Raw genomic sequence first — 18041 nt, forward strand, 5'->3', positions numbered from 1 at the left:
TCCTCCAAATATTCAACCATTCATCCTCTGTAATATTCACAAGTTCTTGCTCCCATTTCAGTTTTACATAAAATGTTGCATTTCCTAATTTTTCCATTGGATGTTGATATATAGTCGATATGGTTCTATATTTCTTTGAGTTGTAAACTCCTATTATGGTTCTAATTATTCCATTTTTATCCAAGTTAATTTTGTGCTTTATTTCTCTGTCAAAAAAGTCCCTTAATTGCAGATATCTGAAGCGGTCCTGGTTATTTAGTGAGTATTTTTCTTTCAGCTCCTGGAAACTCACAACACTCCCATCTTTAATAACTGTGCATATTGCTGTTATTCCATATGAAATCCATTATTTGAACCTCAGATCGAGAATACCTAGGATAAAATGTCTATCATAGGCAGTCCATCGTAGAAGCCTGAGCTCTTCTTCTAATCTGTATTTTCGTACCACTTTAAATCACATCTCTAACGTAAATTGGGTGACAACATCCATCTGTTCAAGTACATCTTTTGCTATATTTCTGTCTCCAATAAGGCTTTGAATTTCCCTTCCTTCTACATATCATTCTAGGTTTTTCCATTTTGCTTCATAATCATTGGTACACCAATAAATTACTGGTTTAATTTGAGCTGCATGGAAATATGCCCTATGGTTTGGTAATGGCATGCCCCCTTTATGTTTTCCAAACTGTAGCGTTTTGTATTTGACTCTTGGCCTTTGACCATTCCATATAAACCTCGATATAACTTTATCCCAGGCTATGAATTGTTTCTCAGGGATCTCGATTGGTATTGACTGAAAGAAATAGAGGAGTCTTGGAAGTATGCTCATTTTTATAGTATCTATCCGTGAACTGATATCTAGTGGAAGAACATCCCACCTCTCCCTATCACTCCTAATGTCTTGATCCACTTTATTATAGTTGGCTTTATATACAGTAGATCATCAACACTTTTTGTTATAGTAACCCCTAGATATGTCATTCTTTTAGAACTCCAATTTAAGTTAAGTGTTTGTTGTATAGTTTCGGATGGTTTGTAATTCAGTGTTAAAATCTCTGTTTTTGACAAGTTAAATTTATATCCAGAGTAAGAGCCGAATGTCTCAAGTTGGTTGATTAATATAGGGAGGCATGAGTCAGGGTTCTCTAAATAACAGATCACGTCATCTGCAAAAAGCCCAATGACGTGTTCTTTGTTGCCAACCTTTATCCCTTTAAGGTCTTTATTCTGCCTAATTGCTTGTGCCAGAGGCTCTATACAAATTGCAAATAAAGTCAGTGCAAGACATCATCCCTGCCTGGTAGACCTGATAGATAATGCTATACTATCAGTCAGACTGCCATTTATTTTCATCCTTGCTGTTGGATTTTGGTAAAGTGCTTTAACACATTGAATTTTTTCATTTAGTCCAAATTTCTCAAGTACCTGATGCAGAAATGTCAAGTTGACACTGTCAAATGCCTTTTCTGCATCAAGACTTATTAGGGCTGCATTGATATGTTCAATTATAGGTAGGGTTCTTCTTAAGTTATCTTGGCTTTGCGCCCCTTGATGGTCTGGTCTTCATCTATAATTTCATTCATAAAGTGCTATATCTTTTTGCAATAATCAAGGTATATCATTTATAATTTATGTTATTGATATGGGTCCATAACCAGAGCAGGTATCACTGTTCTTTCCCTTTGGAATCACTGTTATTCTAATGTTTTTTATTATTATTAGGGCCCGAGCACCGACGTAGTCGGAGCGGAGGACCTATTGTTATTCTAATGTTTTTTATTATTAGGGCCCGAGCACCGACGTAGTCGGAGCGGAGGACCTATTGTTATTCTAATGTTTTTTATTATTATTAGGGCCCGAGCACCGACGTAGTCGGAGCGGAAGACCTATTGTCCATTTATAATTTATGTTATTGATATGGGTCCATAACCAGAGCAGGTATCACTGTTCTTTCCCTTTGGAATCACTGTTATTCTAATGTTTTTTATTATTAGGGCCCGAGCACCGACGTAGTCGGAGCGGAGGACCTATTGTTATTCTAATGTTTTTTATTATTATTATTAGGGCCCGAGCACCGACGTAGTCGGAGCGGAGGACCTATTGTTATTCTAATGTTTTTTATTATTATTAGGGCCCGAGCACCGACGTAGTCGGAGCGGAAGACCTATTGTTATTCTAATGTTTTTTATTATTATTATTATTATTATTATTATAATTAGGGCCCGAGCACCGACGTAGTCGGAGCGGAGGACCTATTGTTATTCTAATGTTTTTTATTATTATTATTATTATTATTATTATTATCGTACCAGTTTCATCGCAAAAAGGAGGTGCTTGGGATACTGGGAATCTTTTGAAATTTGGCACAAAATTCAATCGTGGTGAAAATTCCAGTATTATTGGGGTGTCCAGCTGCGGCATGACATTTTGGCTCGATAGCGCCCCCTACAGAGTAGCCCCAACTTTGGGTTTCACCTAGCTGTATGAAATTTGGTAGGTATGTGGAACGTGATGGGACGTACAAAAAAATCAAAAGGAGGTATATCCTAAACCAAACAGGAAGTCGGCCATTTTGAATTTTATGACGTTTTTGGACCGTTTCAAGGCGCCGTACTTTAACGAACTCCTCCTAGAGATTAAACCCGATTGCCTTCAGATTTGGTCAGTATGCTCTTGAGACCTTGGCAGTGAAACGATACTCAAAGATCAAAAAGTTATCGAACTATGTGTCCGTGGCGTGGCGGCAAAAAAACACCATTCGCCATGAAACAGGAAGTTGTTGTAACTCGGCTGTACATTGCCTAATCTGCTCCAAATTTCTCATATGTCATAACATCCTGACCCTGAACACATGTATATGACAATTTAGATTCATAGTAATCGCGCCACCTAGTGGCAACAGGAAGTCATAGGTTGTGTACTTTGACACCCTACTGCTCACAGATTAATCGGATCCCTCTCAAATTTTGTCACAAAAGCCTTAAGACCTTGATAATGCTTCATTGTGAAAATTGTAGGAAGTTGTCAAAGCGTGGCGACGTGGCGGCTCTGCGAATTTCGATCCTTCGCCATGAACGAATAAACTGATGTAACTCAACTCCGCATCATCAGATCTTTACCAGATTTCACATGTTTGATTAAACTCCAGGCCTGAAGACATCTGCAAGCCAATTTTGAATCATAGTCATAGCGCCACCTACTGGCAACAGTAAGTTAAAGTCTTTATACTTTGGCTTGTTTCTCTAAGTTGGAAAATCAGATCAACATCAAATTTGTTCCACACAAATGTAAGAAGTTCATAATGCCAGTTCTCTAAGCTTTTGATGTTTCGTCGAACGCCGTTGCCGTGGTAACGCAGTCTTCGCCGTGAAAAACGATGGTCATTTGGAGAGGTTAAAAAAGCTCGAAACACAAGCAAACTTGACACACAGATCACAAGGCCAAAATGTAGTTCTATAATATGATTTTATTCAATCAGAGTGTTAAATCGGCTCAATAGCGCCCCCTACAAAATTTCGACGAAGCAGCCCTCGCTGTACGTTTCACATAGATTAACAAAATTTGGTAGGCACATGTATCACATGTGGACTTAAATAAAAGTCTCTTGGGGCCATGCCCTAAACCCAACCGGAAGTCAGCCATTTTGAATTTAGTCTGAATTTCTAGTGTCGTTTTTTCAATTTCCAGGCGCTCTACTTTAACGAACTCCTCCCCGGGAACTAATCAGATCCACTTAGAATTTGGTCAGAACAATCTAAAGACCTTTGTGATTAAAAGTTACTCAAAGCTTGTTGTTTCGTGAAATGCCGTTGCCGTGGCGATGCATTCCTCGCCATGAAAAACAAAGGTGTTTTTGAGGGGCTAAACATACTCAAAACAAAATCAAACTTGTCACACACATTTAAAATCCTGAATGTAGTTATCTGATGTGATTTTAATGCTTCAGAGTGGCAACTCGGCTCGATAGCGCCCCCTACAATATTTCGACGATGCAGCCCTCGCTGTACGTTTCACCTAGATGTATGAAATTAAGTAAGCAGGTGTATCACATGTAGACTTAAAAAAAAGTCTTAGGGGTCCATGCTCTAAACCCAACCGGAAGTCAGCCAATTTGAATTTTGTATGAATTTCTTGTGGTTTTATTTCCTTTTCCAGGTGCTGCACTACAAACTCCTCCTAGGGAAATAATCCGATCAGCTTAGAATTTGGTCAGAACAACCTAAAGACCTTAACGATTAAAAGTTACTAAAAGCTTGATGTTTCATCGGATAACATGGACTTGGTGTCGCGGCAATTTTACATGATTCGTCATCATCCATCAAGCTTTTGTAACTCAACCTTACTTTGTCAAAACTGCCCCAAACTTGACATGCTTGATTGCTGTTGTGATTTTAGGACTTCTGCATGCCAATATTAACTCATAGTCATAGCGCCACCTACTGGCAACCACGGACGTAAACAGAATTCTATAATAACAGCGGCCCAAACAGGGTTTGTGGGCACACCATGAGAAAAAGACTTCTCTGATCTAAATATGTGCAAACTAAGATGCTTGGAGAACAAAAGTTAATCAACAGTGTTTTTCAAACCATGTCAGTGGGCATTAGTATAAATGATCTGTCTAGAGCTTCTACATGAGAATCAGGTTAAATGTTACAATGAATGCTTCACACTACAATCTAAAGTTACAGAAGAGCTTAAAATGAAAACAGTGTCAAATTAAAGTGTTCAAGTAAAAACAAATGACACTGCTGTTCTGTTAACTTTCATGTAAGTCCAAATACAATCAGTAGGACACTGCAGGGAGTTGAACTCCATCCCAGTAACCTGACAGTCTGTTATGTTACAAATACTGAAGCACATTCACACGTTCATTTTCTTAATGATCTTAACAGGCTTACATTTATTATTGTATCGGAGGTACACTCAAAACATTTGAGGCTTAAGACCTGGCAACATGGTCTTGCTATGCTGCTGGTCGACGCAGGAAATATCATCTAACTAGTGCATGCAGTGTATGATGGTCACAGAAATGCATTGCCGCATCAACCAGAGTCCTGCCAGTACCCTCGACGTGTGTGAAGTTGCGAGGGCCCGATCAATGCTGCTTGCAGCTTTAATTATTAGGGCCCGAGCACCGACGTAGTCGGAGCGGAGGACCTATTGTTATTCTAATGTTTTTTATTATTATTATTATTATTATTATTAGGGCCCGAGCACCGACGTAGTCGGAGCAGAGGACCTATTGTTATTCTAATGTTTTTTATTATTAGGGCCCGAGCACCGACGTAGTCGGAGCGGAGGACCTATTGTTATTCTAATGTTTTTTATTATTATTATTATTATTATTATTATCGTACCAGTTTCATCGCAAAAAGGAGGTGCTTGGGATACTGGGAATCTTTTGAAATTTGGCACAAAATTCAATCGTGGTGAAAATTCCAGTATTATTGGGGTGTCCAGCTGCGGCATGACATTTTGGCTCGATAGCGCCCCCTACAGAGTAGCCCCAACTTTGGGTTTCACCTAGCTGTATGAAATTTGGTAGGTATGTGGAACGTGATGGGACGTACAAAAAAATCAAAAGGAGGTATATCCTAAACTCAACAGGAAGTCGGCCATTTTGAATTTTATGACGTTTTTGGACCGTTTCAAGGCGCCGTACTTTAACGAACTCCTCCTAGAGATTAAACCCGATTGCCTTCAGATTTGGTCAGTATGCTCTTGAGACCTTGGCAGTGAAATGATACTCAAAGATCAAAAAGTTATCGAACTATGTGTCCGTGGCGTGGCGGCAAAAAAACACCATTCGCCATGAAACAGGAAGTTGTTGTAACTCGGCTGTACATTGCCTAATCTGCTCCAAATTTCTCATATGTCATAACATCCTGACCCTGAACACATGTATATGACCATTTTGAATCATAGTAATAGCGCCACCTAGTGGCAACAGGAAGTTATAGGTTGTGTACTTTGACACCCTACTGCTCACAGATTAATCGGATCCCTCTCAAATTTTGTCACAAAAGCCTTAAGACCTTGATAATGCTTCATTGTGAAAATTGTAGGAAGTTGTCGAAGCGTGGCGATGTGGTGGCTCTGCGAATTTCGATCCTTTGCCATGAACGAATAAACTGATGTAACTCGACTCTGCATCATCAGATCTTTACCAGATTTCACATGTTTGATTAAACTCCAGGCCTGAAGACATCTGCAAGCCAATTTTGAATCATAGTCATAGCGCCACCTACTGGCAACAGTAAGTTAAAGTCTTTATACTTTGGCTTGTTTCTCTTAGTTGGACAATCAGATCAACATCAAATTTGTTCCACACAAATGTAAGAAGTTCATAATGCCAGTTCTCTAAGCTTTTGATGTTTCGTCGAACGCCGTTGCCGTGGTAATGCAGTCTTCGCCGTGAAAAACGATGGTCATTTGGAGAGGTTAAAAAAGCTCGAAACACAAGCAAACTTGACACACAGATCACAAGGCCAAAATGTAGTTCTATAATATGATTTTATTCAATCAGAGTGTTAAATCGGCTCAATAGCGCCCCCTACAAAATTTCGACGAAGCAGCCCTCGCTGTACGTTTCACATAGATTAACAAAATTTGGTAGGCACATGTATCACATGTGGACTTAAATAAAAGTCTCTTGGGGCCATGCCCTAAACCCAACCGGAAGTCAGCCATTTTGAATTTAGTCTGAATTTCTAGTGTCGTTTTTTCAATTTCCAGGCGCTCTACTTTAATGAACTCCTCCCAGGGAACTAATCAGATCAACTTAGAATTTGGTCAGAACAATCTAAAGACCTTTGTGATTAAAAGTTACTCAAAGCTTGTTGTTTCGTGAAATGCCGTTGCCGTGGCGATGCATTCCTCGCCATGAAAAACAAAGGTGTTTTTGAGGGGCTAAAAATACTCAAAACAAAATCAAACTTGTCACACACATTTAAAATCCTGAATGTAGTTATCTGATGTGATTTTAATGCTTCAGAGTGGCAACTCGGCTCGATAGCGCCCCCTACAATATTTCGACGATGCAGCCCTCGCTGTACGTTTCACCTAGATGTATGAAATTAAGTAAGCAGGTGTATCACATGTAGACTTAAAAAAAAGTCTTAGGGGTCCATGCTCTAAACCCAACCGGAAGTCAGCCAATTTGAATTTTGTATGAATTTCTTGTGGTTTCATTTCCTTTTCCAGGTGCTGCACTACGATCTCCTCCTAGGGAAATAATCCGATCAGCTTAGAATTTGGTCAGAACAACCTAAAGACCTTAATGATTAAAAGTTACTAAAAGCTTGATGTTTCATCGGATAACATGGACTTGGTGTCGCGGCAATTTTACATGATTCGCCATCATCCACCAAGCTGTTGTAACTCAACCTTACTTTGTCAAAACTGCCCCAAACTTGACATGCTTGATTACTGTCATGATTTTAGGACTTTTGCATGCCAATATTAACTCATAGTCATAGCAGCACCTACTGGCAACCACAGAAGTAAGCAGGATTCTTTAATTACAGCAGCCCAAACACTGAATTTATTTAAAGGGTTCGTGTGCACACCATGAGAAAAAGACTTCTCTGATCTAAATATGTGCAAACTAAGATGCATGGAGAGCAAAAGTTAGACAACAGTGGTTCTCAAACCATGTCAGTGGGCATTAGTACAAATGATCTGTCCAGAGCTTCTACATGAAAATCACGTTAAATGTTACAATGAATGCTTCACACTACAATCTAAAGTTATAGAAGAGCTTAAAATGAAAACAGTGTTAAATTAAAGTGTTCAAGTAAAAGCAAATGACAATACTGCTCTGTTAACTTTCATGTAAGTTCAAATACAATCAGCAGGACACTGCAGGGAGTTGAACCCCATCCCAGTAAACTGACGGTCTGTTATTTTATAAACACATTCACACATTCATTTTCTTAATGATCTTAACAGGCTTACATTTATGATTGTATCGGAGGTACACTCGACCTGGCAACATGATCTTGCTATGCTGCTGGTTGAGGCAGGAAATACTGTTTAACTCGTGCACGCAATGTATGATGGTCACAGAAATGCATGGCCGCGTCAACCAGAGTCCTGCCAGTACCCTCGACGTGTGTGACGTTGCGAGGGCCCGATCAATGCTGCTTGCAGCTTTAATTAGGGCCCGAGCACCGACGTAGTCGGAGCGGAGGACCTATTGTTATTCTAATGTTTTTTATTATTATTATTATTATTATTATTATTATTATTATTATCGTACCAGTTTCATCGCAAAAAGGAGGTGCTTGGGATACTGGGAATCTTTTGAAATTTGGCACAAAATTCAATCGTGGTGAAAATTCCAGTATTATTGGGGTGTCCAGCTGCGGCATGACATTTTGGCTCGATAGCGCCCCCTACAGAGTAGCCCCAACTTTGGGTTTCACCTAGCTGTATGAAATTTGGTAGGTATGTGGAACGTGATGGGACGTACAAAACAATCAAAAGGAGGTATATCCTAAACTCAACAGGAAGTCGGCCATTTTGAATTTTATGACGTTTTTGGACCGTTTCAAGGCGCCGTACTTTAACGAACTCCTCCTAGAGATTAAACCCGATTGCCTTCAGATTTGGTCAGTATGCTCTTGAGACCTTGGCAGTGAAACGATACTCAAAGATCAAAAAGTTATCGAACTATGTGTCCGTGGCGTGGCGGCAAAAAAACACCATTCGCCATGAAACAGGAAGTTGTTGTAACTCGGCTGTACATTGCCTAATCTGCTCCAAATTTCTCATATGTCATAACATCCTGACCCTGAACACATGTATATGACCATTTTGAATCATAGTAATAGCGCCACCTAGTGGCAACAGGAAGTCATAGGTTGTGTACTTTGACACCCTACTGCTCACAGATTAATCGGATCCCTCTCAAATTTTGTCACAAAAGCCTTAAGACCTTGATAATGCTTCATTGTGAAAATTGTAGGAAGTTGTCGAAGCGTGGCGACGTGGCGGCTCTGCGAATTTCGATCCTTCGCCATGAACGAATAAACTGATGTAACTCGACTCTGCATCATCAGATCTTTACCAGATTTCACATGTTTGATTAAACTCCAGGCCTGAAGACATCTGCAAGCCAATTTTGAATCATAGTCATAGCGCCACCTACTGGCAACAGTAAGTTAAAGTCTTTATACTTTGGCTTGTTTCTCTAAGTTGGAAAATCAGATCAACATCAAATTTGTTCCACACAAATGTAAGAAGTTCATAATGCCAGTTCTCTAAGCTTTTGATGTTTCGTCGAACGCCGTTGCCGTGGTAACGCAGTCTTTGCCGTGAAAAATGATGGTCATTTGGAGAGGTTAAAAAAGCTCGAAACACAAGCAAACTTGACACACAGATCACAAGGCCAAAATGTAGTTCTATAATATGATTTTATTCAATCAGAGTGTTAAATCGGCTCAATAGCGCCCCCTACAAAATTTCGACGAAGCAGCCCTCGCAGTACGTTTCACATAGATTAACAAAATTTGGTAGGCACATGTATCACATGTGGACTTGAATAAAAGTCTCTTGGGGCCATGCCCTAAATCCAACCGGAAGTCAGCCATTTTGAATTTAGTCTGAATTTCTAGTGTTGTTTTTTCAATTTCCAGGCGCTCTACTTTAACGAACTCCTCCAAGAGATTAAACCCAATTGCCTTCAGATTTGGTCAGTATGCTCTTGAGACCTTGGCAGTGAAACGATACTCAAAGATCAAAAAGTTATCGAACTATGTGTCCGTGGCGTGGCGGCAAAAAAACACCATTCGCCATGAAACAGGAAGTTGTTGTAACTCGGCTGTACATTGCCTAATCTGCTCCAAATTTCTCAGATGTCATAACATCCTGACCCTGAACACATGTATATGACAATTTTGAATCATAGTCATAGCGCCACCTACTGGCAACAGTAAGTTAAAGTCTTTATACTTCGGCTTGTTTCTCTTAGTTGGAAAATCAGATCGACATCAAATTTGTTCCACACAAATGTAAGAAGTTCATAATGCCAGTTCTCTAAGCTTTTGATGTTTTGTCAAACGCCGTTGCCATTGTAACGCAGTCTTCGCCGTGAAAAACGATGGTCATTTGGAGAGGTTAAAAAAGCTCGAAACACAAGCAAACTTGACACACAGATCACAAGGCCAAAATGTAGTTCTATAATATGATTTTATTCAATCAGAGTGTTAAATCGGCTCAATAGCGCCCCCTACAAAATTTCGACGAAGCAGCCCTCGCAGTACGTTTCACATAGAATAACAAAATTTGGTAGGCACATGTATCACATGTGGACTTAAATAAAAGTCTCTTGGGGCCATGCCCTAAACCCAACCGGAAGTCAGCCATTTTGAATTTTAGTCTGTTTTAGCCGTGGCGATGCATTCCTCGCCATGAAAAACAAAGGTGTTTTTGAGGGGCTAAAAATACTCAAAACAAAATCAAACTTGTCACACACATTTAAAATCCTGAATGTAGTTATCTGATGTGATTTTAATGCTTCAGAGTGGCAACTCGGCTCGATAGCGCCCCCTACAATATTTCGACGATGCAGCCCTCGCTGTACGTTTCACCGAGATGTATGAAATTAAGTAAGCAGGTGTATCACATGTAGACTTAAAAAAAAGTCTTAGGGGTCCATGCTCTAAACCCAACCGGAAGTCAGCCAATTTGAATTTTGTATGAATTTCTCTTATGATTGTATCGGAGGTACACTCAAAACATTTGAGGCTTAAGACCTGGCAACATGGTCTTGCTATGCTGCTGGTCGACGCAGGAAATATCATCTAACTTGTGCATGCAGTGTATGATGGTCACAGAAATGCATTGCCGCATCAACCAGAGTCCTGCCAGTACCCTCGACTTGTGTGACGTTGCGAGGGCCCGATCAATGCTGCTTGCAGCTTTAATTTGGTTCTTATAATCCTATAAACATTTTGATAATAGTTCCTGAAATTTGATTTGTAACCATATTGTTTAAGAAATCTTGTGTTCTTTTCTGTCTCTGTAGTTAGTAGCTTATCTATATTGTCTCTAGTTTCTTTAATTTTTGGTAGCAATGTAGAATCGCTGGTATTTTTGTGCTGTTGTTCGATTTCAAGCAGTTTTTCCTTTTCCTTCTTGTATGGTTCTTTTTTAGCTCTCTTGATAGCTGCTGTCTTAGCAATAACTTTCCTTCTCATAACTGCTTTAAGAGCGTCCCACAAGATTGTAGGATTAACCTCTCCATTGTTATTTTTGGTATGTTTTACCAACACAGTGGTGAAGACAAGGTTTGGCAACACTGAAAGTGACCCAAGTTTCCTCACTGCATCTGAGTGACCCACAGGCGCAGATTGGCTTGGAAAGCTCTCACTGCATCACACATGTCTGTGGTCACATGTCCCCGTCCCTGAAGCTGGAGGTTTAGCGCAGTGAGATGCTTCGTTATGTCGCGCAAAAAGGCCAGTTAACATCACCACTTTTCGTCCCGGAGCTCTGTGGTGTGACATATGATATTTTCTCGCGGGCCGGATATAATTGTACCGAGGGCCGCTGACAACTTAATGACAAGTCTCTCAATTTGTTGATCCTTATGAGGCTTTTCATCCGGGTTAGAATGTTGTCCAGGGCCTAGTTCAGAGTCTGCATTTTTCCTTTTCAAATATTTGTCCTTTGCTGTTCGTCTTGTCACCGCAACCTTTCCCGCGCATCATTTAATTTAGCCCGACGGACCCGAATTCGGGTCCGCTGTAGCATTTACCGTCCAAAAATGTCCATTTATGCATGTATTTATGAATATGAAAAAAAAATAAAAAATTCAAAAAGAAAATTCAAAATCTGGGTAAAACAATCAATCTAAGACATTCTTACACACTCCAAACACTATTCTACACAAATAGTGTATGCAAATAAAAGATTTATCACAAAATCACGTATTTCTAGCCATAACTCGCTCTTCTCCGAGTTAGCATAACAAAGCTAACGGTTAGCATAGGCAACCGTGATAGCAAAAAGCATTCGACACTGATTCCAGAACTACCATCAGATCGTCTCTCCAGTAAACCCTCACAAGGCTGTGAGCAAACAAACACCAGAAACACAATGCGTAATATCCTTCAAAATCATCCAAAGGTCCTTACCTTTTCGTTGTTCTGCTGTATATCTCCGCTTATTTCCATCAACAATATTTCTACGTATTTCCGGTGCGTCTCTGAAATGTCCCCCGTGCAGAAACAAGGGTCCGTCTAACAAAGGAACCCATCCCCCCACGGCCTTTTGCGCACGTTTCAGGTGACGCGCCACGGATTTACTCCCTACTGGCTAACGCTTCTGTCTATCAAAATCACGAGGTGTTTGTTAGATAGCCAGGACTCAGACGCTTCTAAGCAGGGTCCATTGACTGAAATCGACCAACCATAGGCTGAACTAGGAGACCTGTAGTGGAAGCCAGATGAGAAAATCCCATGGATGACAGACATAAACAGGCTCAGAGAGGATCCAGGCTCTCTAAATGATGCCAAACTGCTGCATATGATAGATTGAACACTATTAGTCATAAAAGAAGTGAAATATATAATTATATACTATATAAAATTACAATGGAACAGCTGGAACCAAATGACATTTTGGTTGACCTCGGCTGAAATCTCTGCACTCAGACCTCTCTAGCTCTTGAATGCTTCACTTTATCAAAGAAAACATTGTGCAGAGAGACTCTCAACCCATTGGGCTATGATCTGGGAGAGGTTTGAGCTTACAACTACAACATAAAAAAAAAATATCTTATCAAAATTGGATTAATTTATAATCGGAGATAAAGAATTTCAATTTATGCTGTGTTCCATCTTACTGTTCTCTTAACCAGTAACATATATACTGATATTTACAAATCAGAACAAATTTCACAAGGGTCAGCTTTCTAAAATAGAAAAACTATTAAAATACACCTTATATTTAGACGAAAATCACTCTCTTTACTATGGGTTGCAAAAATCAAGGAGAGGCCTACAAAAAGGCTTAGGGCTTAACGGGTTTAAATTAATAAGGTCATTATTGCGCTACCTACTGCCACCCACTGGCATGGAAGAGTTTTTAACTACTTAATCAGCCACTATATTGCAGGCTCAGACGCTCAACAAGGGCACAGTATTTGCAGAAACTAAATAATATTTTTTGGACTGATTAAGTGAAATTGGACATTTTCCCACTGCACACCTGACAATCTCTCACGGCACACTAGTGTGAGTCGTACGTCTTCCTAAATATTTAGCCAGGGTTTGCATATTTTCATTTGGGAAAGACCATACCAAAGTAATCAAACGACAAGAAAAAAAAAAAAGCCTGTGTAAGAGTCAGAATCTCAATCCCCAGACGTCAGGTTGGAAAATAGCAGTATAGATGACTAAAACTATGGCTCTGTCTCTCCCATTGCTGATTTCAAAGTGACATAGCCTGTGTCCCAGTTTTGTGGTATAAAAAGAAAAAAACAGTTTAGGTCTAGAATGTTTATTATTTATCTGGTCTACTTCATTTCAATCCCTTCGTTTTAAGGCGGTGGGCTCGGTCTGAACTCGGTGAGTCTCTCTCTGGGACGCTGGGCTGCGCTGTCTGACGCGTCAGTACGTTTCCATGGCAACACCTCATTCAGCCTCTCCTTCATGGCACCCGCGGTGTTCACCCTGACGTCACCAACACCTTTATCCCACATTTATTCAGGTCCCATGCAGCTTCGTAGGCGCTCTCGTAGATCCGCAGTCCGGCATCCCAGTACACTTGTATGTTGGTATAGGGCGTCCGGTACCGGATCCATTATGTCAGCTACATAGTCGTTGTCAAAGAACAGTCGCTTGCCATCAAGTTCAATCTTCTGCTACCACGCTTTCTTAAGTACCAGTTCTTAACATTAAACTGTGAAAAGACTTAAACCAGCAATGTGTTAGTTTGAGTTTGACCACCTACCATCAAACATTGCATACAATTCAGTTCTATTCAAATTTATTTGTGTAGCTCAGTATCACAAATCACAGATTTGTCTCAGAGGGCTTTATAATCCCTACAACATACAACATCCTCTCATAAAAGAGAATAGACCCAACTGCATAGAACAGGGCAGCTATTCTCCTGTCCTTGCACCAGCATTGGAACCCTGACCAATTTGACCTGTAACAGGCAAAAGAGGATCCCACTCTTGCTGCCTGCATGGTCTGTACCTCCGGTACAGAAAGTCCATCAAATGAAATGTCGCCCTGCCTGTTGATTAAGGTCATGATGATGTTTAAAGTCATGATGATGCTGTTGTCAGTCCTCACCAAAACGTGTCTTCCCCGTATCAGGGACCTAAAGCGGACCAAGGACACTGCCTGTTGCTGGAGGAGGTTGAAGTGTTGGTCCTCCAGGTCTGCAGGCACTGCATGTGCAGGAGACCCAGCAATACCACTTGATGGGCAACTGCCACAAACCCTAGAACCAGCTCTCTGACCAGCCAACTGACTTTGGAATGTAGATCGCGAGGCCTTCGTCTAAGGGGGGCGTGCCAGGACAAGATGCCCCTGTGCAACCATGCACCCCTGAGAAAATCCACCAGACCTGTGGAGCTCACACTGCACTTTGCTAGTTGTCTGGTATTGCGGGCAAGACATAATTAAGCCTCTGAGCTGTTAAAGCCATGGCGGAAACAGCTTACCGACCTAGACAGAAGCAGTATGTACCATTTGCCGATGTGATGTTGTCTTCATCCTCTGCAGACGGAGCTGGTGTCTCTGCAGGGATGACTGGAAGCAGAACGTTAGCAGCTAAAGCTTGAGTGATGTGTTTTTAATCATTTTTGGACAACAATGGAGCTCTGTGGCACAGAGGAATAAAATAGAGCAAGCTGATACACACACATTACTTGTTAGTGGATAGATTTGTTGCTTTGGTTTGTTCTTTTCAAGGGATTTCTTAACAATAAGAAAATATTTCAGCAGACTTAGGCTTTAAATAAGCCAGCAGCTTGTAGCAGAGAGAAATGTTTGATGTGTTATTATACATTTTTATTTCCTATTACAATCACTCTGCTTCAACTTTGAATACATAGTGTGTTATTGTTAGTCAAAGGCTGAGCAGCAAAACAATTTCCCTTTTTATTGTGTCAGGTCTATCTATATAGCTATGGTTACATGATTATGAATATACATTATACAAACATTGCTACTGTTACAGTATAGTTATGTATCCAAGCAACATTTTTAGCACCTGAACCACTGATGCTAATTATGGTGCAAATTACTTTTTTCCATATACTGTACACATACAGGTGATGCATTTCTTGCAAAACATATAAACTCCATATGGATTGACATTAGAGCGGCATTAAGGGGTGGCTGGGGCTGCTCAGGAGGTAGAGCAGGTCGTCCACTAATTGGATGATCGGAGGTTCAATCCCTAGCTCCTCTAGTCTGCAAGATACTGAACCCGCAAATGGCTGCAGAAGGCTGTGCCATTGATGTGTGAGAGTGTGGGAATGATTGGATTACAATCTGACGAGCAGGTGGCACTTTATAAGGCATCAGTGTGTGAATGTGTGTGTGAATGTATGAATGTTGGCATGTAGTGTTCAATGCTTTTAGTGGTTAGAATAAAGAGGCTATGTAAATGCAAGTCCATTTAACAGTAAGCATATTACCCATGACAATCCACATACCTTGTTGTTACCTTCTACCAATGAACAGTTGACAGTGAGATCTGTGCAGTATCCAGATTAATGGGGACGTTTGAACACAATTAAAACAAAATTCACCTCCATGGCATTTGGGTAAAGGCAGAAATTTCTGAGACAGATGTATCCAAACCTGGACAAATATATAGTATTAGTGGCATTTTTCTTTCAGTATTTTGAGTATACTAATTAGGTTAAAAACAGGTCAGTACACTGGAATTAGAAGGAATTGCTAATATGTCTTATAGCTAAGGAGAGACTTGAATGTCTTTTCATAGTTAGGTAAAAAGTCCTTCAACCCAACATGCAGCAAAAAGACCCAACCAGCTGGTGCTATCCACTGCACCATCGTGCTGCCAACACATGAGATGAGTCCAAACAAACAACACAGAGGATTCAAGCTTTAATCGATCGAGCCTCTGCACTTCTTTTCTATATTTTCTATATATTTTTTTCTATTCTATTTCCTATATTCTATTCTATTCCATCCAGATTCTTCCTTCGCACATTTGTCTATGATGGAAATGCCACAACGCCACCCCCCAACCTTCCCGCCCCCACTGTCTCTCTTCATTCCCTCACAAACAGACTGAAAGTACATGTCTGTGCCAGCTCTAGAGTGTTACGTGAATTCAGGAGATTAGAGGGAGAACGACTTTCAAAAATAAAAGGGGAGAGAGAGAAGTGAGTGCTGGCTTTGTCCTTGCAGGCATAGCGCAGTCTGAAAACTCGATCTCTCTACCCAGGTGCTGCAGTGTGACAACAATAGTGGTTTGAACAAAGGCAACCTTTTCTGCCTTGCCCCATGGAACGGTTATTGGCCGCATAAGCACCAGGATCCCTGAAAGGATGATTGCAAAGAAACAGGAGTATGTGGTAGGCGGTAAAATCTATAGCTGTGCTGAGATGTTTGATCAGGATTCAAGTAGGAAATATTCAAGGAGAAATTGTCATCAAAATACCTTGAAAACTCCACTTTGCTGGCTCCTTCTCTTGGCCTATACCCATGTTTTGTATAATGGTTGACAAAGAGAAGAGAGCACTGAGGAATCAAAAGGTGCCACAACACAAGTTTTGTTCCTGTGGTCTGTTAGACCCAATTCTCATGCATCTGTATTTGAGAGTAATTCATGCACATACTGTATATGCACTTATGATTCATGTGTGGACATTCTGTGTATTTTTTTTCCAGGGCTGTGACCCGTCCAGTTCTCATCCTGCTGCCAGTGCTGGGTTTGACCTGGCTGTGTGGAGTGCTCGTCCATCTGTCGATAGTAGTTGCCTATATTTTCATCGTTCTCAATGCACTCCAGGTAAAAAAACATCTCACCGCTTTCATATGGTAGTTTTTTGCAGCAGCAGGCACTACCAAACAGCAAACACAGTTACAGACTAGCTGGTGAACATAGTGGAACATTTAGTAGCTAAAGAGACAGATATTGAGTAGGTAGAGAACAAAACCAGAGCTCAAAGAGAGAGAATACTGTTCTTACATTCATCAGGTGGCAAGAAACACCACTCACCACTTCAACACATTATGGTACCCTCCAAATTATTTCAAAAAAAGACAGTACACCGTCAAAGCACACCCTGAAGCAGCTCCAAGACACATCTGACATGGATGAATATGTTGAAAGCAACCAGGGGTGGACTGGGGTAAGAATTCAGATGGGGAGTCTCCTTTTTTGTACAAACAGAAACATATACATCCTTGTCATATTTTCCAATTTAGCAGAGGCCCCGTCCTTAAAGATCTTTAAGTATCTTAATTACATTACATTACATTTTGGTCATTCAGCAGACGCTTTTATCCAAAGCGACTTACAATTCAGTATCTATCTACACAGTAGACACAGCTACGTGAGCAATTTTTGGGTTAAGTGTCTTGCTCAAGGACACATAGACATGAGACGAGCGGAGCAGGAGCTCCGCTAGCTGGGGATCGAACTGCCGACCCTCTGATTGAAAGGCGGCCCTGCTCTCCACTTAGCCACGGTCCGTGACCGTTTCATAAAGTATTAATGAATACTTTGTGAAACAGTTGCAGTTAACATTGTGAAACACTCACAGTAAATGTGGTATGTGGTTAATGTTGTAAAACAATGGTGGTTAACATTGTAACACGTAGATAACGTTGTAAAACGATGGTGGTTAACATTGTAACGTGGATAACGTTGTAAAAGGTTGCCGGTTAACGTTGTAACATATGATTAACATTGTGAAACGGTGGTGGTTAGTGTTGTAAGCGTTTTTAACGTTGTAACACGTGGTTAACTTTGTGACGTGTGGTTATTGTTGTAACATGTGGTTATTGTTGTGAAATGGTGGCGGTGTACGTTGT

General features: G+C 40.6%; 1 protein-coding gene across 5 annotated transcripts in view; it reads left to right on the forward strand.

Moving 5' to 3' along the window:
• adgrd2 (adhesion G protein-coupled receptor D2) overlaps positions 1 to 18041 on the forward strand; it is a 60102-nt gene that overhangs the window by 19837 nt on the left and 22224 nt on the right. For all 5 annotated transcript variants that reach the window (XM_068734258.1, XM_068734257.1, XM_068734254.1 and 2 more), the window contains exon 19: positions 16893 to 17013. In XM_068734258.1, coding sequence (XP_068590359.1) covers positions 16893 to 17013 — 121 coding nt within the window. The remainder of the gene's footprint in view (positions 1 to 16892; positions 17014 to 18041) is intronic.

Source organism: Cebidichthys violaceus, unplaced genomic scaffold (assembly GCF_023349555.1).
Source record: "Cebidichthys violaceus isolate CVI_PGR_0920_01 unplaced genomic scaffold, fCebVio1.0.p SCAF_62, whole genome shotgun sequence".
Classification (NCBI taxonomy): domain Eukaryota; kingdom Metazoa; phylum Chordata; class Actinopteri; order Perciformes; family Stichaeidae; genus Cebidichthys; species Cebidichthys violaceus.